This window comes from Colobus angolensis, unplaced genomic scaffold, assembly GCF_000951035.1.
Source record: "Colobus angolensis palliatus isolate OR3802 unplaced genomic scaffold, Cang.pa_1.0 Scaffold231, whole genome shotgun sequence".
Taxonomy (NCBI): Eukaryota; Metazoa; Chordata; class Mammalia; order Primates; family Cercopithecidae; genus Colobus; species Colobus angolensis.
In genome coordinates, this window is record NW_012115500.1 from 1,378,530 (window position 1) to 1,405,494 (window position 26,965).

Consider the following 26,965-nt stretch of genomic DNA (forward strand, 5'->3'; position numbering starts at 1 on the left):
AGACTTATACTCCTCTAAAGGAGAAATGAAAGTATCACTCTTTATTCTGGATGCCATCCACTATACATAGCACACACATACACACACACACACACACACACACACATATATATAAAATCTCAGAACCCCAAATCACAAAACAACCAAAGAAATAAGTTTCCATGAGAAAGATTCAACAAAAACACAGTAAACAATAGGATCAGAGAATAAAGAGTTTAGATATGGGAATTTTTCATAGAGAATTTTTGCACTATTTGAGAAGAATATATTTTGTTTTTAGTACTGTGGCATAATGTATAACTTTTTATAATAATAACTATATATGATGTAGTATAGGTCTTAACTGTATCATTCATCATACAGTTATATGTTAAAATAGTTAATATTTATATGCCATAACATGAAGCATGATGTCATGTACTTTCTTCTCCATTTTTCATTTGGAATACTTTCTACAATGTGACCCAAAAATGTAAGAACTTGTGACTTGTAACTTTTGTTTAAAGCCGTAATCGTGCAATAATGTGCTACAGAAAGATTCAATTGACTTCTCTGATGAAACAAGCTTCATTGTATCAGCTCTACTGTTCGGTGAAATGCGCTTTAAGTAAAAGATAATATAACATTTTAATGCATTGTGTATAATGTACACATGCATATTGTCTATCTACTGAACACACATTGTATATGATATTGTTATTACTATTTGTGAAAAATTTTATAGCCTTAATATATTTGAAAATAATAATTGAGGATTTTTTAATTTTTTATTTCTTTTAAACTTACAGAATTTTAATGGGAAAATGCTTATGTCATATGTTAAGCAAACACAGCAGGAAACAGTACAGTATTTTGGAAACTATTTAAAACCCCACAGAAAAAAGACTGGAAGCAAACAGCTGCTCTAGTGTGATAAGACTATTGTTTTTATTTCAATTATTAAAACATTCCTTTATTATTTTTACTCTGAGGAAAAAATATGTAAGTATAAATGACTAATAAGATACTGTAATACAATGAACTAGACTTGAAAAATAAGTAATAAGATACTGTACTAGACTTGAAAAATAAGTAATAGGATACCATAATATAATGAACTAAACTTGAAAAGGAGCCCTAGAAATAAAAATATGATAATTGGAAATAAAAACTGTGTAGATTATGCGGCTGATTAGGCACAGCTGAAGAGAGAATAGTGAACTATATACACTTATGATGCAATTCTCTGAAGAATCTAATACACTTATGATGCAGTTGCCATTCTTATGTAGAACGTTTTGCTGTTTTTACGTATTATGTGTATATATACGTATATATATGTAAAAGCTCTATGTAAGAATGGCAAAAATGCTCTCTCTATATAAAAAACACTATATATGTATATGTATGTGTGTATATATATTTTATTTATATATATATAGAGAGAGAGAGAGGGAGAGAGAGAGAGAAATTGGTTCATGCAATTATGAAGGCTGAGAAGTCCTAAGACTTTGGCAAGCTGGAGACTCAGAAGATCTAATGATATGGTTCCAGTTTGTGTTCAAGTCTGATAACCGGGAGACCCACTGTTGTCAGTTCCAGTCCAAGTCTGAGTTTAAGGCAAAAGATTGAAGGCTGAAGACAGCTTGAAGACAGTCAGGTGGAGAAAGCAAATTCTCCTTCTCTCTATCTTTTTATTCCATTCAGGACTTCAATGCATGGGATGTGACCCACCCATATTGAGAATGACAATGTGTTTTATGCAGCCCAGTGATTCAGATGTTAATTTTATCTGGAAACTCCCTCACAGACACACCCCGAGAAATGGTTAACCAAGTATCTGAGCACTTTGTAGCCCAGTCAAGTTGTCATATAAAATTAACCATCACAATTAGCAAACTTCTTAACAGCAAAAATAGAATAATGTGGAATAATATTGTTAGGTGCTTTCATCCTAAAATAGTATATTTGTAAGAATGAGGATAAAAATAGATCTTTTCAGGCATCAAAAAACCATAGTTCCCAAAAGAATTTCAAAGGCTAAATTCCAGGGGAAAAGGTGAATTATCTCAGAGGAATTAGAACATGAAAAAAACAATGTTGTGGAAATATAATGGTATTATGGATATACATAGAATACCAATTCTTAAATACTTAGATATATGCTAAGGTATTTAGATATGCAGTGTCATGTTATTGGCAGCTTGCTTTCAGTTGCTGAAATAAAAACTGTGTGTTTGTGTGTGTGTGTGTATGTATGTTTAGAGAGATTAAATATAGCAAAGTGTTGATCGTTGAATCAGGTAGGGAGGCTCATGCTTGAAATCCCAATACTTTTGGAGGCCGAGGAGGGAAGATCACTTGAGGCCAGAAGTTTAAGACCAACCTTCAACTCTACAAAGAGTTTAAAAATTAGGCAAGCGTGGTGCTGCCCACCTGTAGTTCTAACTATTCGACAGGCAGACAGGACACTGCTTTTAGCTCAGACGATTGAGGCTGCAGTGAGTTGTGATCATGTCACTGCACTCCAGTCTGGGAAACAGAAGGAGACCCTGTCTAAAAATAAAACCTACCAGAAAAACACTATAGCTGAAAGCCATCTATTTAATAATCCTTAGAATTTTTGTCACAAATTATTGTAAACAAAGATCTGTTGTTTCCATGATCAAAAATTTCTCCACCAATATCTCATTTTGTGGTGCTTTTGCGAGTCCTCCAAGATCATCATGGTTCAATGACCACATTAATAATCGAAGCCGTTTTCAGAAATCAATGGACGATAAGTGTATTTGTCTATTTCTAGAGTGTCTATTTTATTATTATTATTATTTTTTATTTTTTATTTATTTATTTTTTTTGAGACGGAGTCTTGCTCTGTCGCCCAGGCTGGAGTGCAGTGGCCGGGTCTCAGCTCACTGCAAGCTCCGCCTCCCAGGCTTACGCCATTCTCCTGCCTCAGCCTCCCGAGTAGCTGGGACTACAGGTGCCCGCCACCTCTCCCGGCTAGTTTTTTGTACTTTTTTTAGTAGAGACGGGGTTTTACCGTGTTAGCCAGGATGGTCTCGATCTCCTGACCTCGTGATCCGCCCGTCTCGGCCTCCCAAAGTGCTGGGATTACAGGCTTGAGCCACCGCGCCCGGCCTATTTTATTTTTTATTCTATTTGTCTACCCTTGAGGAATACCACACAGAAGTAATCAGTAAGACTTTGTGAGCCATCAAGTCTGATAGTGTAAGTTCTTTACCTTTCCCTTTCTTTTTGAAATAAGAAGCTATTCTTGGTCTGTTGCATTTTCATATAAATTTTTGGAATCGGCTTATTACTCCTATTATGGTAGATTTCATTTAAAAACTTCACCTTTTAATATGCTTTAATGGTTCTCCTTGACATCAGTCTCTATCTTCAGAAAGTGCATCTTTTTTTTTTTTTTTTTTTTTTTGAGACAGAGTCTCACTCTGTGGCCACATTGGAGTGCAGTGGTGCAATTTTGACTCACTGCAACCTCCAACTCCCTGGTTCAAGCGATTCTCCTGCCTCAGCCTCCCAAGTAGCTGGGATTACAGGCACATGCCACTACGTCCAACTAATTTTTTGTAATTTTAGTAGAGATGGGGTTTCACCATGTTGGCCAGGATGGTCTTGATCTCCTGACCTCATTATCCACCTGCCTTGGCCTCCCAAAGTGCTGGGATTACAGGCATGAGCCACCGCGCCTGGCCAGAAAATGCATCTCATACACACCTTTACTACATAATTTAGAAGTTTTCATGATTCCCTGGTGCTTACAGGATATGTTCACATATTAATCATGGCATTCATTTTCTTTGCAACTGTGTTATGACTATGCTCCAATTCATTTTTCCAACTCCATGTGGGCATAGCACTCCACGGCAGTGAAATGTTTCCTCTTCTCTTATTTGGGACTTGCTTTTTACACTCCCGTCTTTTAGCTTACAGATAACTTCTCTGGCTTAGTAAGCCTTTCATTCCCTTTCTACCTGTGTGGATTTCTCCCAATTGTAAGGCTCTGTATCTGTTCTACAGCCTTTGTGAAGTATTCCTTAATCACCCCCAAACTCAATAACCATTTATCTTTTACATTTCTACAGTATTTTTATTTATAACACTTATTTGAATATATCATATATTTACTTCTATTTTTACTTTTCCTTTAATATGCACATATTCTATCTGTACAATGAGTTCACAACCCTTTCAGGGTGGGGACCATATACTAAGCATCGTCGTGTGTCCCCACTGTTTCTATCACAATGTTTAGTTTTATTTGCCACTGTTTTCCCAGAGTCTTGCACTGAGCGGAGGATATAGTAGATGCTTAACAATAATTGATTGAAGATTGAGACTGTGCTCAATAAATGTTTGCTGAGGTGTAATTGAAGGAGAAAATAATGAGTTGTCAGATGAAATAGGTTTCAATCTTGTCTCTGTTACTTGCTAGCTAGGTTTAGTCAAACTATTTTATTTCTATCATCCTCAGTTTCCTCACCCTTTAAATGAAGATAGTAGTGACTAACCCCCGGTATAGAGTCACATGAACAAATTGTCATTGAAGTGCTTTAAAACAACACATGCTTAACACATGTGTATGCCTTTTTCATATTATAAAAATATTCATTATAGAAAATTTGGAAAAAAGTAAAATTCAAAGAAGAAAATAGAAATCATTTATAATACCATACACAAAGGGAATAACTATTATAATTTTAGTATATATCCCTTAAAATGTTTTTCTGTGCATGTATTTTCTTTTCTTTTTTTTTTTTTTTTGAGACAGAGTCTCGCTCTGTCGCCCAGGCTGGAGTGCAGTGGTGTGATCTCAGCTCATTGCAACTTCCACCTTCTGGGTTCACGCCATTCTCCTGCCTCAGCCTCCCGAGTAGCTGGGACTACAGGCACCCGCCACCTCGCCCGGCCAGGTTTTGTATTTTTTTAGTAGAGACGGGGTTTCATCGTTTTGGCCAGGATGGTCTCGATCTCCTGACCTCGTGATCCGCCCGTCTTGGCCTCCCAAAGTGCTGGGATTACAGGCTTGAGCCACCGCACCCGGCCTCTGTGCGTGCATGTTAAAACTGATATATGCATAGTGGTTTTAAAGTTTTGAAAATTTATGTTTTTAAATATTTTAAATATTTTCATGGCCTCATTTTTCTATTTAACTTATATAGTACTAAAGGACTATCATAACATAATTTTGTACAAAAAGTTTTTATAAAAGTTAAATGTGTCAATTTAAATAGTGTTACTTCTATTAACTTAATTGCAGGTTAATATAAACATGCATAATTTGATGAAAAAATATTTCCATGAGATGATTTTTCCTTCTAAAGTTATTTGCCCTTTGATTGGGATTTATTTTCCTCTATGACCCAGAAAAATTCTCAAAACTACTCTTAATTTTTGTTACTATAGTTTTTATTGGATTTTTTGCTTGTTGCAACATTATAATGATTTCTTCTGTAAAGTACTGAAGAGAACTTAGAAAACAAATCAGAGCTTGAAAAGCTTAATCATTTTTCTCCTTTTTTAGTCGGAAAAAAAGTGAATATTACATTCATTTAAATAGGGACTAAGAGACATCCTAAGAATTTTTCTTTAAATTGATGAAATAGAAGAAAAAGACACTACTGAAACTGTGGGTGCATTTAAAAAAGCATTATACCTATCTATTTTATACCCATTTTATTTATCCAATTAAAGAAAAATTTATGAATAATTTCATTACTCAGCCATGTTCCTTGCTTTTTGGCTATGCATATTTTACACTGTTGGTATATACTCTGTAATGTTAACATTCAAGAAAATTTTATTTTTTCAAAACCATCATTAGAAATTTTGAATTATGTTGATATGAGAAATATTGCATTTTTAACATATAATAAAATGACATCAAATAAATATCATTGAGCTTCAAGCTAAATGATGTGTAAAATATGTTGTGATATTCTTGTGTATGTGCTGCTGAAAAAATTCTGGGAGGATATGCACCAGAATTACAACAGCACTGTGACTGGATAGCAGGATGGCAATCTCTTTTTCTTTCTTTATGTCTTTCGGAATTGTCCTTTTCCCAACAACAAGCATATATTAATGTCATATGCAAAAAGAAAAAATTTCATGTTGAAAAGAAAAGTGGAAAGACAATGATTTTATTTATTGAGTGCCTGCTGAATAAGCATCAGGTATGGCTTTTGGTCCTATGAATACATCAATGAAACAACCTACACAAACAAAAGCTCTGCTTTGTGGAACTTACCTTCTAGTGAAGGGAGACACACAATCAGCAACAACTGCAATCGTAAGTAAATGAGAATACATTTTCAAAGCTAGTAAGTGCTAAGAGAAAGTAAGAGGAATCAGAAGCTGGAGGGAGAAGATGCAATTTTAAACAAGGTGGTTAAAGCAAACCCCACTGAGAAAGCAGGACTCTCTCAATATTATCTTTTGTGACCTTTTTTCCTCTGCCGTATTATCTCATTTTCATATTACTCAGATTAAGAATGCTTTTTTAGGCATCATGAAGAAATCAGGAATTTCAATTCCATTTTAACCGCTGGAGAGAACATTTAAACATGGTTTGTTTTTGAAAGTACGTGAGAATTTCACCTTTAGGGAGAAATCTTCCTATGGGCAGTGTAGTGGAGATATGATTTTCTGTGACTGGTGACTTGTACGGTTCCGATGTTGCAGAAACGTAGATAAATTTGAGGGTGTGTTGGGAAGCAGATTGTAAATGATTTTTTGAATGCCGTTTTAAACAATATCAACTTTCTGGAAATGTCCCAAATGTCTCAGAGTTAATCTCTCTCTCTCTCTGTCTTTTTTTTTTTTTTTTCATGGAATCTTGCTCTGTTGCCCAGGCTGGAGTGTAGTGGTATTATCTTCGGTCACTACAACCTCCTCCTCCCGGGTTCAAGTGATTCTCCTGCCTCAGCCTCCTGAGTAACTGGGATTACAGGCATGCGTCATCACACCTGGCTAATTTTTGTATTTTAAGTAGATTCTGGGTTTCATGTTGGCCAGGCTGGTCTCAAACTCCTGACCTCAGGTGATCCGCCTGCCACAGCCTCCCAAAACCCTGAGATTACAGACATGAGCCATCACACCCAGCTGCATTAATCTCTTTCTGTCTACAGTCCAACATCAGAGGCTGTCTCTACAGCCACGTCAACACTGTTGCTTAAAAGAATAATTGATATTCATAATGATACTCTTTCATATTGCCTATATATTTATATGACTGATATCTAAATAGATTCCATTTGTGTAGTTGTTAACATTTATAGCATTACTTCATTTGCATTCAGGGTAGTAAAATAGGTAATATAAATCCTACTTTTTAAAAATGTAGAATGCTAATCAACAAAGAAGTTAGATGTCTTTCTAGAAGTTGAAAGTCCAGGATTCAACTTCAGGAGTGTCTAGGATTCAACTTCAGAAGACCAAACTTCCCATTGCTCCATATAGACCGTGTAACAAACAAGAGGACTAAACCAGGGCAGTCACTTTGAGAGTGTGTTAATGCAGTTGAGTAGTGCTTAAAGCTCTGCTTTGAAGTCGTCATTTAAAATAGTTTTCTTTTGAATATGTGCAAATCTAAATTATCTAAAGAGGTTTTGAAAAGTAGCTGAAGTCATTCTTAGTATAAAGAGATGGGTGATCAAGTGGGAGATTTTTTTTTAAATTAATAACAGTTTACTATAAAATATGTTATATTTTAAATAGAACATGCTACCACTATTTGATGTATGAGTATAAAATGAGTTGCAATGACGGAGTCATGAAAACAGTTTCAGAAGTGGAATAAATATGTGGCTACTTGAAGTAATTGCTTTGATAGATGATATACATTTCCATCTATAAATTTTGGTGTGTTAGTAAAAATAGTTCTATTATTTGGTATCACACTGCATTTTCCCTTTGAAAGGCAAATAAGTATATGTTAATTATAAATCCTTCCTGAAATGAAAGCTTAAAATTTAAAGTGTCCATGAGTATAACCATCAGATATCCTAGGTGATGGTGGTGCTGTACGAGTTTTTGCAGCAACGACTGCTCTGCCTCTACCAATCCATGTTTACTACCCACACCTAAAAGCCATTGTATTTGTCATTACTCTACAGCCTGACTCCTATCTATTTTGATGTTAAAAAAACAAAATCTATTTTAATACTGAATAACCGAACTTTCAGTCTTATTTTATTCTTTATTTACTTTTGGTCTTTATTATGAATATTAATATTGAAAAGGACCTTCATTTTCAGCTCATAATCAATAGGTATCAGCTATTAATTCAACATTGATTTATCGAGTGTATTAAGCAGCTATGTTCCAGTCCCTCTACTAGGTAGAGGGATACAAAGCCATTTCTATTGTGACCACATTGGTAAGAATTAACTTCCCCTCTGTTCTTCCTACTGATGTCATAAACACTCATCTGACATTTTAAAACCATATATTTCATTGAAAAGGGAACTGACTTTTTAGGCCTTGCATGTAAACCCCCGACACAGACTGACTGCATTCCCTCTTTATAGGGAAGAGTACAAGCAGACTACAAGAACTTCAAATCACATTGTACAAGAGAACTTCAAAATCACATTATTTTCCCACTATGGCAAATTCAGTGCTGGGGATTTTGTGTACTTGGAGCATATTTGTGCCCCCTTTGAAATCAAAGAATGCTTTGTGTACAAGAGTAGTCGGAAAAGCAACTAAATGAGAAATGGGTGGTCTGAGGGCAGCCTTTCTCTGGAATTTGCTTACTTACTTTCTGGGGTTCCATTAAACACTATGTTCCCTGTGAAGCCTGGCTTCATTTTCTATTCTGGAATGAAGCACTGCCTGCCCTGCTCATGTGGTAAAGGTATCTTGCACGCAGCTTTCACAGACTGCCAGTTAAGGCATGGGAAGACCTTATTGTGCCAGATTCCACAGTGTCTAGCATGGGGCTTTGCAGAGTTGGTAAATGCTTTTTGAATTGAACCCTAACTTCTTTAAGCAGGCTCTAGTACCTTTATAAGATAAGAACCAACAATATTTGAGTCACTGGTTAGAAAGAATAATGTGAAACAAACGAAAGTGAAGGAGTATAGGTAGGGTTTGAGGTAAGCTGGGAAAAAAAGAATGAGAAGGGTTTCTTCAAATCCGTGCTAAATCCTCTCAATTCTGAACACTCTGAAGCTAGAAATAAAAGCCAAACTATTTAAAATGTAGGCAGGAGGGATGCTTTGCTATGGTTATAACCACTTAGACTTATACTCCTCTAAAGGAGAAATGAAAGTATCACTCTTTATTCTGGATGCCATCCACTATACATAGCACACACACACACACACACACACACGCCCCACACAGGGACACACACACCCCACTCAAGCTAACGTATTAAAAAGGAAACTTGTTTAATTTTTAGAAAGACTTTTTGGTATACAGTGAATTTTCATTTTTATTTTTGTCCCTGTAGATAGCTGGGTTTGTTTTTGTTTTTTTGTTATGGAAAGCAGCAGGAGGAATCATAGTAATGGAAGAAAGAGTACCGTCTAAACTTAGGAAAGACTTTGACACAAATTAGCTATGTTACGTTGATGCATCACTGAAGTGTCTGGATCTAGAAGTTTGGACTATATTGTCTTTTCAAATGTAATATCCTGCAATCATGGGAGAAATTTATTAGTCCTTTTGGGAAGCTGCAAGTGATTGGGAGAAGCCCAACTAACTCCCTGCAAACCTTTATGGAGGGTACATGCTGAATAAGTCTTTTTAGCGTGAAACTAAAAATAATTAGACGACCAGTTAAATCTGACTCTTCCAAACACAGACACATACTCAAGAGGGCTACATAGTTTATTGGAGTTAATCTTTTATATCATTAACAACATTCATGTATATTAGTGTTGTAAGTGGCCCTATATTAGTAAAAGAAGTAACATTGTGCTGGAAAGGTATTCAGCTTTGTGCATTAGTTTATGTGGAAAATTATGAAAAAATTAATTTGACTTTGCATTTTGAATTTTATATGTTTAAGCTGTCAAAAATTCTCTGGTAAAAATGACTTCCATGTGCCTACCAATGTATATTGAATGATCTGTCTGCAATTAACAAGCAAGAACATAAGCATTAAAAAATGTGCGTGTCAACAAACAAAAGATACAGTTCCCTTTGACTTACACTAGAGGCACAGAAATACCATCTTTGGAAAAATTTCAAAAACAAGAAGATTTCTAAGCTAAAAAAAATTATACGAGTCTACATTTCATGTAAGTTCTGTTTAGCTTAAAATGATCTTGGTACTTAAGTGAATAGGAGATATGTAAAGCATTTACATGTTAGGAGTGGGTAATTTTACTTTATTTCCAAATAATAGGATTTGAGGTCAAGAACGGTAACTGGAAAGATCAAACTATGTCTCATGTCACCGGACTATGGGTTCCTCTCTGTAACTTGTGGGCCAAGAACAAGGCTTTGTACTTGATAATTTAGTAGGAGCTCAAGAGATGACTGGATGAATAAATAATGATCTGTTTTTGTTGGCACATAAAGAAGTAATTCTAGTTCCTTCACCTTGTTTGGAAGAGGTCCGTATGTTTCAAAACAGAAAATTATACGAAATTAATGATTTGTAGGCAGAGAACTGAAAACATCTAGCATAAGGTATTAGGATACTGAGAGCTGGAGAGAGGCAGATAAGGCATTTGGTTATCAGGGGAGACCAGAGTCCAGTCTGTCCATTTGTCAGTCTCTCCTTCTCTCTCAGTCTTTGGCCAGGAAAAGCACTGACATTTTTTCCAAAATGCATGTTTTTACTTCTTTGGTATTCTGTGTTTTTTCAGAAAGTCTGATTCACACCTCCAGGGAACTAATTTAGTAGGCAAGAAGTTTATTTGAAGTCTTAGGTATAAAGTGAGCAATGGTTTCACTGTGGAAGATAGGATGAGTGATATGTATCTGGAGATGAGAAAAGAAGGTATCTACCATTTTGCAATCTTGGCCTTCAAGTAAGGAAGCTTGAGAAAATTATGTGTGAATTAAGAAAATGGACCTGTTGTGGGGAGGAAAGAGTTTGCAAAAACTTCTATTTGTTTATAATTATGCTTCTAACATACTAACATCCTCTTTTTCTTAGCAGGCTCTTTGGGGCCCACTGGGTTCTGACTGGTGATTTTTTAATATGACTTTAATGCTCCATTTATCTTGAACATCTTGTCCTCTTGAGTTGTGCTAGTGTTGCATTTTCAGTATTTCAGAGACTGTAAAGATGCTGGCATGTGTGTGTGCGTGTGTGTGTGTGTGTGTATATATATATATATATATATATAAAACTGTGTAATAGTTTTTTGTCAGTCTGAAAATTGTATATTTTCAATAGAGATAGAAGTGTGTCTCAGGCAATGTAAATCGCATTGCCTTGCTGTGGGATTGCAAGGACTTTTGTGAAATCTCCAAATGTCTAAATGGTTCCAGCTTCTGTAAGCAGCCACAGTTGACAAAGCAGCACTCATCTAGAGTCCTTTGTTAATTCTATAGAAGAGAAAGAGGAAGAGTTGCTAGTGAGTCAGCTGCCTTGGTTAGCAAACATAACATAATTATGTCCAGAAAATTAAAAGAACCTCAAGTTAATCTGTCATTTTTCTCTGTAGTATTTCCTCATCTTTGTGTGGGCTATATATTTTAAATGTCACAAGGCATTTGAAGAGGGCAATCGTCTCTTTTCTATATGTATATCACCCCTTTTTAAAAAATCAAGCATATGCAATCAGTGTTGTATAGAAAACTAACAACAGACAAATGAGAGATGGCTATTGGGGAAGAAGAACCTTTCTCTTAAGGATATGCTATTATTTGGTTAAATTTTCAAAACGTTATTTTTAGAGCCTTTCTGTGCTAGAATGTCTATTTATTCATAATTTTTCTAGGTGAATGTTTCAATTCTTTTAAATTACAAGGGTATCATTATGCTCATTAGTACAAGTCAAAATATGTAAAGAGGTAGAGAAAAAAGGTTAATATTTTCCTTGTTCTACCTTCCATTCCCAACTAGAATTATTATTATTTGTATAAAGATGAGATTCCATTGTATTCATAATATTCTCTCTTTTTCCCCCACACTATAAATATTAATTTTTAAACTTGCTTTATTTCAGTGTGTTATTGGATCTAATACATTCTTTAAAATTGTAGTATAACATTCCAGAACATAATTACATAGTTTATTCATTTTTTTTTCTTGATGGGCTTTCAGATTATCTCCAGCGGTACAATAAATCTCTTTGCTTTGGAGTTTAAAGAGCCCAACTAAGAGTCATCTTGTGGATTCAAACGTTCCTGCCACCAATTTCTAGGCCATTGACACATTTGGTCAGGAAAATAGCTTTTCTCTGTAGAATGTGCCATCTTCCCAAATCGCTGTGAGGCTGGGTGGGGTCAGCTATTTTGTCTACCTGTGGTGGAGCATGACGTCGTGGTCAGTCAGTATCAGTGGCAGACTCTGAAAGGAAGATGGTTCCAAATGTGAGTTTGCCATGGCCAAGTACAGCCCCGAAGTAAAACAGTTTTGTTACTTAGCCTCCCTATATGGCCAGTTCTGTTTTCGATCTTAAAATAGTAGTTAATGAATACAACTTTAGCGAACTTTTAGATAGTTTTGTGATTATTTTATTTTCCAGCATCAATCTACAAAGAAGAGCTAATTAGAAAGCCTATGTCTGAAATAATAATATAAAGGCAAAAGCAAAAACTTCCAAAATAGCAGCCAGCTAGCAGCAAAATGATCTTGAAATAAACGTGAAACCCAGAATTTCTTTTTCATGCTGATCACCCACTCCAAGGGCCACTTTTTAGAAGATTCTTTTTTAGCAACAGACATTGGGGTTCGCTTCAGGGTGGAGGGTGGGAGGAGGGAGAGCTGCAGAAAAGACAACTATTGGGTATTTGGCTTAATACCTGGGTGATGAGATAATCTGTACAACAAATCCCCATGATGCAAGTTTACCTGTGTAACAAACTTTCATATGTACCCTTGAACCTAAAATAAAAGTTAATTATTATTATTGTTTTTTGAGACAAAAGTCTCGCTCCATCACCCAGACTGGAGTGCAGTGGGGCAATCTTGGCTCATTTCAGCCTCCGCCTACTGGGTTTAAAAGATTCTCCTGCCTTAGCCTCCTGAGTAGCTGGGATCACAGGTGTGAGCCACCGTGCCCGACTATTTGTTTTATTTTTTATTTTTTAGTAGAGACAGTGTTTCACCATGTTGGCCAGGCTGGTCTCAAAGTTCTGGCCTCATGATCTGCTCACCTTGGCCTTCCAAAGTGCTGGGATTACAGGCATAAACCACCATGCCGAGCCAAAAAAATTATTAAAAAAAAAGAATTTCTCTTTCAATATACAAATTTCAACTCAATATTCATTTTAAATGTCCCATCTTGCTGAAGAAGTTTACCCATTTTATTTTATAAAAAATATATGCATTTATTTAAATATTTAAGATCACATATCTTAACATTTTAAAAACTATTATTATATTTAATTTTAAGGTTTTAGACTATCAGGCAAGTAAGAATTCAGTTATTCATGGAGCTGTTCCTTTAAGACCAGCAGAGTTAACTTCTTTGCAGTTACACAGGAAGAGATACTTGTAGTCATAGTGATTTCTGATGTGATGTGAATTGGTGGAGGACAGAGTGGAGGCCAGCAAATGGGGTCTACTTCCAAACTAGCCACTTGTCACAAGCTGTTGAGAAGAGATCTGACCAAAATTAATGTATAATGGGAGAGCTCACAAGATAGCCAAACCTTCAAACTAGAGAGGAACACTGTGAAATGACAGGGAACCAATTATATGCATCAGTTGTGTATATATATATATATATGCAGAGAGAGAGAGATTATTTCATCGTCGAGGTATTTATATATATATATATATGTGTGTGTATGTGTGTGTGTGTATATATATATACTTTAACAAACTTTTAGATATATATATATGTATACACACAGACACATTTTCCCCCCTATTTTCTCTATATAAAAATAATAAAGGCAGAATATAAAGTAGCTTTATATGGCTATGTGCATTATGGGGATTCAAAGAGATAATTTTGTGATAATTCATATCGTGTTGCTTTCAGAGTGAACTGTAACTGGGTTTGCAAGCCTGATTGCTGGCTTAGCAGCTGTGCAACTTTAAATGAGTCGCTTAACCTCTCTGACCCCCAGTTTCCGCATCCATAAAACAAGGGTCATACTTCAGTAGGTCATGGGATTATTGGGAGGTTTAAATAATATAATATAAAAATATTCATGTAGTATTGAGTAAAAATGCTGGTTTTCCTCTTAGAAAATGCTAGAGGTCTTCCCAAGAGGAAAATACTTCTTGTCAGGATTAAAGGGGATACACAAGAAGGTGGTAGAATAAAGAACATTTAGTGAGATATGAACAATGATGCCAACAATCAAACATATGCCTTATAGTTACAAAGAGTTTATGTATTCTTTATGTCATTAGTGCTTCACAAGCATCCTGTGAATCTATAGGCTAATTGCTATGCCCATTATATAGGGGAGGAACTGTGACTCAGAGAAATTAAATGGATTGAACAATATCACCTTACAAGTCTATAATGGAGCATATTCTTTTTGACCAATAGTCAATTGCTCTTTACAGTACTCTAAGCTATCTATACATTCTCCACAATTGTCAAATACCAAGCAGTTAAAAGTCTAATGGATTCCAAAGTTGTATCTCAAAACATAGCTCTGTTCTCAAATTTCCCATGATTCCTGGAAAGACAATAATATCTATGGAATTAATAGAATGACTCTTTTCTGGGCAATTCCAAACTATTCCTGGACTCCTAAGGACCATGCTAAGCTCAGTTTGCATTTCTTGGATTCTATGAACCAAAGATGTTATATTTCTATTGTCAAATGCACCATGTTTTGTGACTGTGTCATTTAGTTTTTAGCATTTCCTGAATTGAAGTTACTCCCTCCAACTACCATGAAAAGTTGGATTTGTTCTGTGTAGCCCAAGGTTTACATATTTCTGCCCTTTTTAGATGTCACAAATGAGCATCTCCATCCCTCAGTGCATTCTATGTTAGGGTATCTATCTTTGCATGCATATATTTTCTCTCTCTTTTGAGAGTGCAAATTTCCTAAGGATGGAAAGTATACCATACATCTGTACTCTTAGGCCTAGCTGAGAGCCTAGCATTAAATAGCTTTTCAATAAAATGCTTGCTGCTGCTGCTGCTTTCAAGATGCTCTACAGAGTTGACTTCTCAGGAGAGATTTATTAGAAAACATCATAAAAAGAAGGTCAATTTTAGAGTAAGCAGTAACTGTTACCTTCCTCCCTCTATAGTGAATGATCTCTTGAGAATTCTTTCTTAGAGAGAGACATTTGTTAGGGAGACAAAGGGTGCTTAGGAAAGAATTAATAATTACCATGTCGACCTGAAGATAAGAAAAGCCTAAAATAGGTCCTACTCTTCCAAACATTAACATGAATTTGTCGAAAATTAGGTTTCAGACCAGAACAGATCAAAATATACAGTGCTCTCTAGGGAAAAAGCTTTTGAGATAAAGTAGAATTTCTTATTTCTAAGAAGTAGGAAAAGAGTATTTTGTTTGGTCCCTACAAATTATAGTTACTTGGTTTCAGCCTGAACAACCACCACAAACAAATACTGGCAGGCCGAGTCTCTACAGGAGTGGTCAAAAAAGTCAGTTTTCATTTCCTTGCAAACCCTATTTTGGCTGATCCATCCATAGAAAAGCAGAACAAAAGGCAAGGGATTACTGCACCCTTAAGCATCCAAGTGGCTCATTCGGCTCAGGGGTTATTTTTAGCAATCTGGCTCACACTAAGGACTTCCTGCTCTATTCAGCAAATGTGCAAATGGACGCTGCAGGACCGTAACAGTAGACATTGATGAAGGTTGTGATCAATGATTAGATTCTCAAGCCTGTTGTGTTTTTGATCTAGCCATGCCTTTCAACCACTGTGGTGAACATTTAGTTCTGAATAGGCTCATCTTCTTCATATGCACATTCTATTTGTAGATGTTGCTATGAGGACAGATTCATCAAAAATGACTGATGTGGAGTCTGGGGTCGCCAATTTTGCATCTTCAGCAAGGGCAGGCCGCCGGAATGCCTTACCAGACATCCAGAGTTCAGCTGCCACAGACGGAACCTCAGATTTACCCCTCAAACTGGAGGCTCTCTCCGTGAAGGAAGGTAATACTCAAAATCCTCTTACAATTAACAGCACTTGTCCCTTCTTAATCAGTCCTTTTCTCTGGACAGTCTTTCTTTTACCTAGTTAAAAGTGCTCAGTTTCCTTATTTGTGTACTTAAACCTCTCAGCTTTTGTTTAAGGCTTAGTGGATGTTCAGTCTTTTCCAAAGTGAAATATTTCATCTTTTTGTCTCATGCTGTGTATGTAGAAACTGAAGTTTTATTTATTCATTGCATGTGTATAGTTATAGTCATGCACAAAGCTAGTAATTGGGAATACAAAGGTGAACAAATATGATCTTTCTGTCCATGAGCTTTCAATTTTGTTGAGAAGTATTCATAAATAAAGTAATTTTTCTTCTGCCGTCCATTGACAAATCACTTTGGAAGCTTCTGCTTCACTGTAGTGTGCCACAAGCCCTTTAATTCTCATATCTAGGAAGAAGTTTACTATCAAGTAGGGATGAAATTCTTTCAAGAGAATTTTTGTAGAAAAGGTGATCATTCTTGACATTAAGAGAAAGGTAGAGCTGTCACCCCATGAAGGGTAATCTTAGGTCTCTCTCTCCATTGTTTACATACCGTTTATATGGCTTCCAGCATTTAGTCTCCTGAAACGAATATAAGGATACTTTCAATAAAGTGTTAAAAGGTGCCTTTCATTTAAAAACCCTTATGGAGATTTAAAACAAAACAAAACAAAACCCTGAATCAAAGTTAAAAACTACACTCAGAGAGATTAAAGATCATTTTTGTTCCAAGTCATTAGCAAAATACTCACCTTTTGTGCCCCGTCTTAGACTCTCAGGTGGACTCTAGTGTATGTTTGGGAATTTATTCTTGGTGACAACAAAGCAAGTGAGAACCAGAAGCCGCTCACATCTAGCTCATTCCTGGGAGCCCAAGAAGAAGGCTCTTGGTTCTTTGCTTCAGGAGGTTATTTACTACCTGGTAAAGTTTCAAATGTTCCTGGTTCATTCTTTATGAAATGGTTATATCCTTGTAGGCCAGGAGCTGTGACCAGATCCTGCAGTTCCACGATTACCTCATCTTTTTCCAAAGGCCACTATTTCTCATATGTGACACTATAGGTGAGAATTAAAAAGCATACACTTCAACATAAAATATAATAAGAAGAATGAAAAGATGGAAAAGATAAGGGAAGAAAGAAATAAACATATATGTAATTTTTTTGGCCTTTTAAGTTTGAAAATGTAATATGACCATAGGAACATGATGTTGCTGTTAGAGTCCATTCTAAACTAGTGAGGTAGAGAAGGCAATTACTTGTTAGTGTAAAAACCCTAATTAAATTTAATACACCTTCAACACACACAAAACCTTGATGTAACTGACATTACTTAATCAAGCAAAAGAGAGCAAATACACTATGGGAGAGTCAGCAGTGTTCTCCATTTGATTTTGGTCACTAGAGAGACTAGGATCTGAAAGAATATGTTACTGTTTTTATATTTTTTTCATATCATATTGAAATAAAGTCAAAGGCATCAGTTAAGAAACTGAAAACGGTAAAAATGAATTCACAAATAACACCAGATGCTAAAGATTACGCAAAAGGATGAAGGCATGTTGTAAAGTGAAATAGGCCAGGCACAGAAAGGCAAATACCACATGATCTTATTCATGGAATCTGAAAGAGACAAACAGCTAGAATCAGAGAGTAGAATGGTAGCTACCAGGAAAATTAGGAAGATGATGGTCAAAATACATAAAATTACAATTAGGAGAAATAAGTTCAGGGGATCTATTGTAGCAAAATGGTGACTATAGTTAATAACAACGTATTGCATACTTGAAGATTGCCAAGTGAGTAGATTTTGAGTGCTCCCACCACACATACACACACACACGTAAGTATGTGAGGTAATGAATATGTTAATTAGCTGGATTTAGTCACTCTACAATGTATGCATCTATCAAAACATCATGTTGCACAACAACATAAATATATATAATTTTTATTTGTCAATGAAAAATTAAAGAGTAGAAAAAATACACAAAAGGATATAGGTTTACATAGGTAGATGACATAGATAATATTTTATTAGCAAAGTTACAAGTAAGCAGTTTGAAGGTTTATCTTTTTCTCATTAGCTAAGCATAGATATTATTATGAATTTTAAAATGAATGGTTTCCAATTGATAATGAAAACTGAAAGCGGGAGTCTTTCTCAGATGTTATGGTTTCAATAATTTATTCACTTAAACATACAAATTATGAGGTGAGGAAGATCTGCAGATTTCCCTCAGGTCTATCCTCTTTTGTTTATATTTTTAATTTTTTAAATAAACATGCATAAGTGGAAGGAAATCTAGGATTTCCAGTGTCCTGAATGCTGTATGAAATTAACCTGAGGTTTACCCAGTTCATAATCTATCTTAATCTATCCCTTATAAATTGATAACCATGATAAAAAGGTCAATGATATTTGATGACATATGAACAAGAGGTGACAGAGGGTGGCATCCTGGGATGGAGAAAGGTCAGTGGATTTGGGATATGTTTTATAGGCAGAATCAGTAGGACTTGCTGATGAATTGGATGTGGCAGAGATGAGGAAGAGAATTGGAGGATAACTCCTCGAGCAGTCAGGCAGGTGCTGATGCCATACACTGAGAAGTGTTAGCCTAGAGGATGGGCAATTTTGAGAGTTGGAGGAGTGAAAATTTTTGTGTTTAGAATACCTATGAGATATCTAAATGGACAAGTCAGTGAAGCAATTTGATATATAGGTCGGTGGACCAGAGGGGAAAAGATTCAGAGATATACATTTTTGAATATTTGAGTGTATTTTTTTTTTTTTTTTTTGAGACGGAGTTTCACTCCGTCTCCCAGGCTGGAGAGCAATGGCGTCATCTGAGCTCACTGCAACCTCTGCCTCCCGGTTTCAAGTGATTCTCCTGTCTCAGCCTTCTGAGTAGCTGGGATTACAGGCGCCCACCACCACACGCCGCTAATATTTGTATTTTTAGTAGAGATGGGGTTTCACCACGTTGGGCAGGCTGGTCTCAAACTCCTGACTTCAGGTGGTCTGCCCGCCTTAGTCTCCCAAAGTACTGGGGTTACAGGCATGAGTCACCGCGCCTGGCCTTGAGTGTATATTTTCGAAATTTATTTTATATGATTGAGGAGAAAATAGTACAAAGGAAATTCTCCCATACCTCACAAGCCACACAAGTAGATTACCTTTACAGTACAAATGGAAACACAGAATATGAGAAAGAGGGAGTCTTAGAAGGCCTCCACTCTTTTGATATATAGATGTTACCATAACTAACCCCAAACAGGTTAAGTGACTTGCCCAAGCTCACAAAAATTAAGTGATAATAGAATTTCTGGTTCCAAAGCCTTCGTCTTTCCCATTATACCAACTTTTCTCTATAAATGCTTCATGGAAATTCTTTTGGGTATTAATGTGTCACCCAGATAAAAAGGGTGCTGTGGTCAAATAAGTTTGGAATTGCTGGTTTCAACATAATTGGCTTTTTATACTTCTCGGAATGTTTCCTTTTTAGACAAGGACTTCTCAGAGCCTTTTTTACAGAGACTTTAAAGTAATAGTGTGTCTACACCCTTCTAAAAGTAGAACATACAGCATTTTTTTTTCTCTCATTTATTTCACCATCTCTAAAGAAGCATCTTGCAGAATTATTGTTCTGTGAAGCACTCTAAAAATGTGACAAGGAGTAGAAAAGACAGTTGATACAAAGAAGAGCAGAACACAAGGATGGAAATAGAAAATGCAAAAAAAATAGACTATTATAATCTGATTTATGTTAAATGTATATTAATGAAAAGCCTAATTTAGTAAACAGTTAAAGTGGTTTATTACCTAAAAGATATATAATAAGGATCTGAACGTAATATTTATGTTAAGTAATGTGTTACTACATATATATATATGAGAGATGTTTTTCCAAACTAGGCTTCTAGAGAACAGAATCAAGCCAGATAATCTAGAACTCAACATTTTCTTACTTTCTCAAGAGTTCTTATTATGATTACAAAAGTGAGATAAATAACTGTTCAAAAAAGCTTATTAACATTTGAAATGACAGTAACAGGCTTGAAAGGGAAGTTTGATGTTGCACTCTCAGAGAAATTATGTTGAAAGAATATATTGAAAATATATTCAATTACATTGAAAGCACTTGACATGCGCAGAAGCTTGAAGAATAACAATGTTAACTAGGAAGTTCATAATATATGAAAAATAATTTTCCTTTCATTAACATCGCAATACAAAAAGTTTTCATTAACATCACAATTCAAAGTTGACAGCAATCATAACCTCTTGAGCAGATTATTGTTTCTTTTTATCTACAATCATCTTTCAATGTATTTCTAAACACTTTCACATTACAAAGCAAAAAATGAGACTATAAGAGGTATTTGAAATCATGTTTTATATTTTAGTTAATAATCCTGAGCAAGATACTAGATTGACAACAAATGGTATCCTGTTAGTTTTCATCTAATTATTATCTTGATTTCCTAGTACATTTCATAGAAAGATAACAACTTAAAGGGACTTCATATTATTATCTGCTCATTAGACAAACTTGAGATAGCAGATTTAACAACTCTTCTCTGAAAGCTATAAAGCTTTGTGTGTAGCTTGCTTAGAATCTGTGCTGGCAAGTGCAGCTTCAATTACTATACAAATAATTTAGTTCTTTGTATTTCATATTGTCATAGAGTACCATTTTCCACCAAGCTTATTTTTCTAAGGGATTTCTTTCAATACACACTTATTAAGCACCTGCCATGTTAATTAGAAGGCAACCAATTATGATTGCTAGGGTACAAATTCTCCCTTGATCCCAATTCTCCCTCCAGCTACTGTCCTAGTTCTCCATTTCTGTTTTATAACAAAACTTCTTGATAGAGTTATCTGCTTCTGTGGCTCCAAATCTTCTACGTCCCATTCTCTCTCTCACCCTAATAAGATTTTCACCTCACGACATCACCCCACTGCTATTTCAAGATCACAAATGACATTGTCTCTGCTAATATCAGTGGTTCATTCTTAGCCCTCCTCTTGCATGATCTCTTTGTCACAGATGATTGTCACTCTTTCCTGTAACGTTTCTCTTCCCTTGGCTTTCCGGACACTCCACTCATCTGGTTTTCTTCCTGCTTCCCTGGTTGCTCCTCCTTCAGCTTTTCTTTCCTCATCTCCCCTAACTCTTAATAAATTGGAGGTTATCAAAATTCGGTCTTTGGACATCATCTCTATCAACACTCTGTCACCTGTGATGTAATCTGATTTCATTGGGATAATGATCATGCTTTTGATGACTTACAAATTTGTATCTCCAATCTGGAGCTCTCCTGAACTGCACACTCATATACCAATTGCCCAATTGGCATCTCTGCTTGGATATCTAATGGGAATCTCAAACTTAATGGATATAAAAGCGAACTCCAGATAGTCTCCCGACAATAGCTCTTTCTGCATTTTCCCATCTCTGAGTGGCAATTCATACTTCCAGTTAACAAAATTATTGCCAAAAATATTGGAATCATCCTTACCTCCCTTCTTTTTCTTGTATTCTCCATCCCATCTATCAGTGAATACTGTCAGCTCTACTTTCAAAATTGATCCATAAATCTGCCATTTTTCACTCATAAGATCTAGTTTTTTTTTTTGGTACCTCTATGACTCCATTTTCCATTCTAATTTTCTCTACCACTGTCCCATTTGCAAATCCTTCCTGCGTATTATTGTCTTTGGCCTTGCTTTTCTCTGTGCTTGGAATGCTCTTCTCCCTGCTAACTATATAGAATTCTTCTTCAGCTTTTCAGGCCTTTACTCAAATGTCCCCTTCTCAGTGGGGCATACCCAGCTAACTCTGTCTAGAATTGCATCCTCCAGGCCCCAAGACTTCTTGAAAATTTCTATTTTCCATTCCTGCTTTAATGTCTTCATTAGCCCTTTTTACTTCTGATTGACCACACATTTTATTTATTTTGTTTATTGTTCATATTTCTCATCAGATTTTCCCTGAGAGCCAGGATTTATGTTTTGTTCATTGCCTTGTACATAGTACATGCTTAATAAATATTTAATGAATTAAAGTTGAAGAACTGAATAGAGTCCATCAGATTTCAAAGATGCCATTGATGACTTGGTAGGAGCAGTTTTGTAGGAGTAGTAGACTTAAACAGTTTTACTTAAAAATAGAGACAACAAAAGATGGATACTTCTTAAAGGATGAAAGAGAAGATAGGATGTGGAAGACTTACAGTTGAAAGAGGGTCTTTTTTAGTTTAAAGATGGTAGTGAATTGAGGGAACGAAGGAGCCGGGAGAAAGGAAAAGTCAGATACAATGAAGAGCAGCAGATGATTATTAGAGTCAACCTCTTGATGAAGCAAAAATGGATAGGATGCGGGATCGTGAAGGTATTAGACTGCATAGCAGGAGCAACACCAGGAGCCAGCTCCAAAATTGTGCAACCAGGGTGATTACATGGGGCTCCTTGATTAGAGGAGACTTGCACTTGGTTTAATGTTCTATTGTTGCTGTCTTGAAATTTTTCATTATTTTTGAACAAGGGTACTGCATTTTCATTTTGCACTGGACACCAACAAATTACATAGCCAGTGCTGACGAGTGCATCTTCCATTGTAAAAAGAGGGAAGGCAGAAAGAATAAGCACAGATGACAGAGAGTTTTAGACATTTAATGGCAGGAAGTTGAGGGAGCTCCTATCTGATAGCTTTGATTTTTTTTCCCTATGAAGTAGAAAGTGAGGTTATCTCCTAAGAAAGAGCAAAGAGAGTAGAAAGTGTGAAGAAGCTGGGGAGAGTACAATCCTGCATAGGGAAATGGCTAAGGACATGGACCACGGAGTCAGTTGACCCAAGCTCAAGTTGTGACTGTCACTCACTAGTCTCTGACTTTGGACAAGTCACTTAACTTGCTTGTGTTTCATTTTAGTAATCTGTAAATGGAGGCTCTGAGAATACTCTAGAAGACTGCCTGGCACTTAATAACTCTGTAGAATAGGAGAAAGTTGATCAGGAGAAGGTAGATTCCCAAACCTACTCGTATCTCTCTTCTTTGTATAGTTGCCATATCTGAATTGAGGGCAAAATATGGAGAGTGGACAAAGGAAAAACCAATGGTTTTATTCCAATATAATATAAAATAAATTTCAATATATTCCACATATGAATGGAATTTTTTTTTCAGATGCAAAAGAGAAAGATGAAGAAACAACACAAGACCAATTGGAAAAACCTCAAAATGAAGAAAAATGAAGGCTCATAATCTATCAAGAGTGCTGAATTTCTGCATGTTGAACGACTTAGTGGTTTTGTTTCCCTGAGACGTTTAATCTGGTGGTAACTGTGGTAACATTGCAGCCCTAAGCAGCATGTGTATACTAGATAATTGTGTTGTGATGCTACTCACTTTGATTGCAATGATGATGTCCAATCTAAGCTATTAAAAGGCAGGTTACTTCCAAATCACACTGAAGGAAAAGGTTAAAAATAATACATGATCACAGAAATGCATACCATTGTCTGTAAGCCCAACAAAATTCACTGTTCTGTTTTGGATTTACTTAGCCTAATGTATTTTTAATTCAATTTTTATGGTGATGAGCAAATCATTTCTTGGTAAATGTAAATCAAACACCATTGATTTAAAACTTCATGGAATTTGTAGAAAATTATGGACTTTTTTTTTTTTGGTGAGAAAGAACAATAGTCAAAATCACATGGATAGTGTTTGTTTTTAGCCAAAAATGCCCCAGATTTTTTCCCAAACCTCAAAAACGATTTGGAAAAATTGTAAAAGTTTGATAACAGAAACATCTTTAGGATATTTTTGCCTGACATATTTTGCTTCTAGTATGTGCCTACTGTGATTTTTTTCATGTGGAAAATGTAAAATTTGTAACAAAATGGTTATATGGAACATGCCTATTAAATGAGTTTTACTATCTTCCTTAACTTTGGTATGTGTATGTGTGTGTGTGTTTTACTTTAACATGAATTATACAAAATACTAGTGGTTTTACACTCTCTTATTCTTAGGGCTTTTGTGTATGTCTGATTTGTTTTTAAATACCTTCCTCAGGAATGCAGACCTTAATTTTTATATGTTTTTAAAGTAGCTAAGATAGCAGTAGGCACTTAAGCATTTAGTCAATGATGCTGGTAGAAACAGTAAAATACATCCTTTAAACATATATATCTAAACATATATTTTAAAAGGAGCAAAAATAAAACCAAAGTGTTAGTAAATTCTGATTTATTAGACATTGTAGAAAAATAATAGAATTCTGAAGTTTTAAAAATGTCAGTGATTAATTTATTTTCATTTTTAGAAATATATGCATGCAGTTATATTTTATTTGATTGTTGACTTAGGCCACGTCTGTATACAGTAACCAAATAAACTCTTTTGCTGCTAAAGAGATTTGTTACTGACACAAGTCTCCTTCATTTTATCTTCAGAAGTAGGCTGGGTAAAAAATGGTGACACATTTTAAAGAATGAAGTTAATAGTTTTTGCAATATAAATCACCTCTGACTTATTATTTTATTGACAGAGCTTACTTTTATATCTTATATACACCAAAGGGGTAGATCTCAAAGAACCTGATTGCTTTAAGTTTTTAAATATAGTTTTTTCCTTATTAAATAATCAAAAGTAATATTTTAAGTGTAGCACTAATTTAATATTCAGTAACATTTATCACAGCCATTAAAATTATATTTCTAAACGTTATTTAATACCATGAGGTTATATAATCAGATCAAGAGGAGTTAGAGTGGAACGGTGGTTTTCAGCGTGTGTGGGGAAGCAATTTTGACCTCTAGAGGGCATTTGGTAATGTCTGGAGACTTTTTGGCTGCCACAACTGGAGGTGGAAAGCAAGGGAGAAAAGGTGCTACTGTAATGTAGTAGGCAGAGGCCAGGAATACCGTTATACTGCTAAGCATCTTACTGTCCTGCAGGCAGCCCTGACAGCAAGGATTACCCGGCCATGTGTGTCAACCATGCTGACGCTCTGGAGTAGAGTTAAACTGTTAAGCATGTGGATTTTAAATTCAGATGATCTGGGTTTGAATTCTAGCCCTGCTACTCAGTAGTTGCGTTATCCTGGGCAACTTACATCATGTCTCTCAGTCTGTTTTATCCTCTGTGGAATAGTTTTAATAATAGTGCATACGTTATAGGGTGGGTGGAGGCAGTAAATGAGATAGTATATGCAAAACAATTGAATAATGCCTGGCAAAGAATAATTATTCAATAAATATTAGCTATCGTCATCATCATTGTGAAATTTATTCAAGATGCTCTTGCCAATACTGCGGTAGTGGAGGTGGTAGGAAGCTCAATTTGCTTGTCTGTCTGTCTTCTGCCTTTCTTTGTGACTCCGCAAACTGTGATATCCCCGATGCTTGGTGCTGGGAGAAAACAGGATGGCAGAAATAGACAATTCATGGTAATTACCACATGAATGCCAATTCCATCATGCTAATGAGTGACTGACAGGCCATGAGTATTACCATTTAACAATGAGTCTACTCACTAGTGTTTTATGATAGTTACTGCAAAAAAATAGAATCTTGAGTCAGTATTTAAATGAGTAATTTGTTCCATGAAAATGTAGAAGAAATAAAGTGACATCGTTCTTGGGTCATAGTTTTCTACAGTGTTTTTCTCATTTAGAAAACCAAAAGTAAAGCCGTCCCCCTCATTATTGCTACTAGTTACATATATTCTGACTGATACATATTCTAAATCACTTATTCACTACAGTGCACACACAAATATTCCATTATTTTGTATTACCCAAGGTATCAGGCTTGTTAACTGAGAATATGTGCCAACAAAAATGGTTTGTTTTTACTGAGGAGTCCAGACAAAGGAGAATGAGAGGTCAGTAGCAGTTTAAAGACAACACTGAATTTGCCTAGCAACTTTTTAAAAAATCAAGCTATTTTGAGGAACCTATGGTAGTTTGTCATAGCAAGTAGACACTTTTACCAAAGCTATTTATTTGGGACTCATTAAAGAAAGTCTCCTTGCCCATTTTGCCGTTGTCTTTGTACAAGGCACTTGCTTTAGTCAATAGCTATAAAGTCTAAATTAACACTGTCAGATAATCAGGCTAAAAGGTGACAATAAAGCTAGAAAGCAGCTGTCTGAAAACTTAACTCTGTATAAAGGAGAAAGAACAAAAAGAATCTATTTTGTGTCATGTACCCAGAGATAGTTTGTGATCTGGGAAGAAAAGATTTGAACCTTCTTAAAACGTTAGTGAGTATAAGGAGAGGTGCCCTACTTAGAAAATAAACCACTAGTTTTCCTCAGGTGACTTGACAACTTGGGCAGATGTTTGGCAAGGGACCAGGGGAATAGAGAGGAGCAAGAGGAAAATGAAAATTCTGGTGTTCTATGCCACTGTAGAATGACTATAGTTAATAATAACATATAAGTTAAAATAGCTAGAAGGGGCTGGGCACAGTGGCTCACACCTGTAATCCCAGTACTTTGGGAGAGCAAGGTGGGTGGATCACTCGAAGTCAGGAGTTCGAGACCAGCCTGGCCAACATGGTGAAACCATGAAATACAAAATACAAATACTGAAAATACAAAAATTAGCTGGGTGTAAAAAAAAATTAACTTGGTGTGGTGGTAGGTGCTGTTGTCCTAGCTACTCAGGAGGCTAAG

At 35.7% G+C, this 26,965-nt stretch overlaps 1 protein-coding gene across 7 annotated transcripts in view; it reads left to right on the plus strand.

Moving 5' to 3' along the window:
• The window catches only part of PKIB (protein kinase (cAMP-dependent, catalytic) inhibitor beta), a 223,973-nt gene extending 199,262 nt beyond the window's left edge, over window positions 1-24,711 (plus strand). For 6 of the 7 annotated variants that reach the window (XM_011944443.1, XM_011944447.1, XM_011944445.1 and 3 more), the window contains 2 exons: window positions 16,066-16,242; window positions 23,465-24,711. In XM_011944443.1, the coding sequence (XP_011799833.1) occupies window positions 16,066-16,242; window positions 23,465-23,532 (245 nt within the window). In that variant the 3' untranslated portion in view covers window positions 23,533-24,711. Of the gene's footprint in view, window positions 1-15,838; window positions 15,941-16,065; window positions 16,243-23,464 lie in introns of those variants that run through there. The other variant, XM_011944448.1, reaches the window with a different exon arrangement.
• The last annotated feature ends 2,254 nt before the right edge of the window (window positions 24,712-26,965 follow it).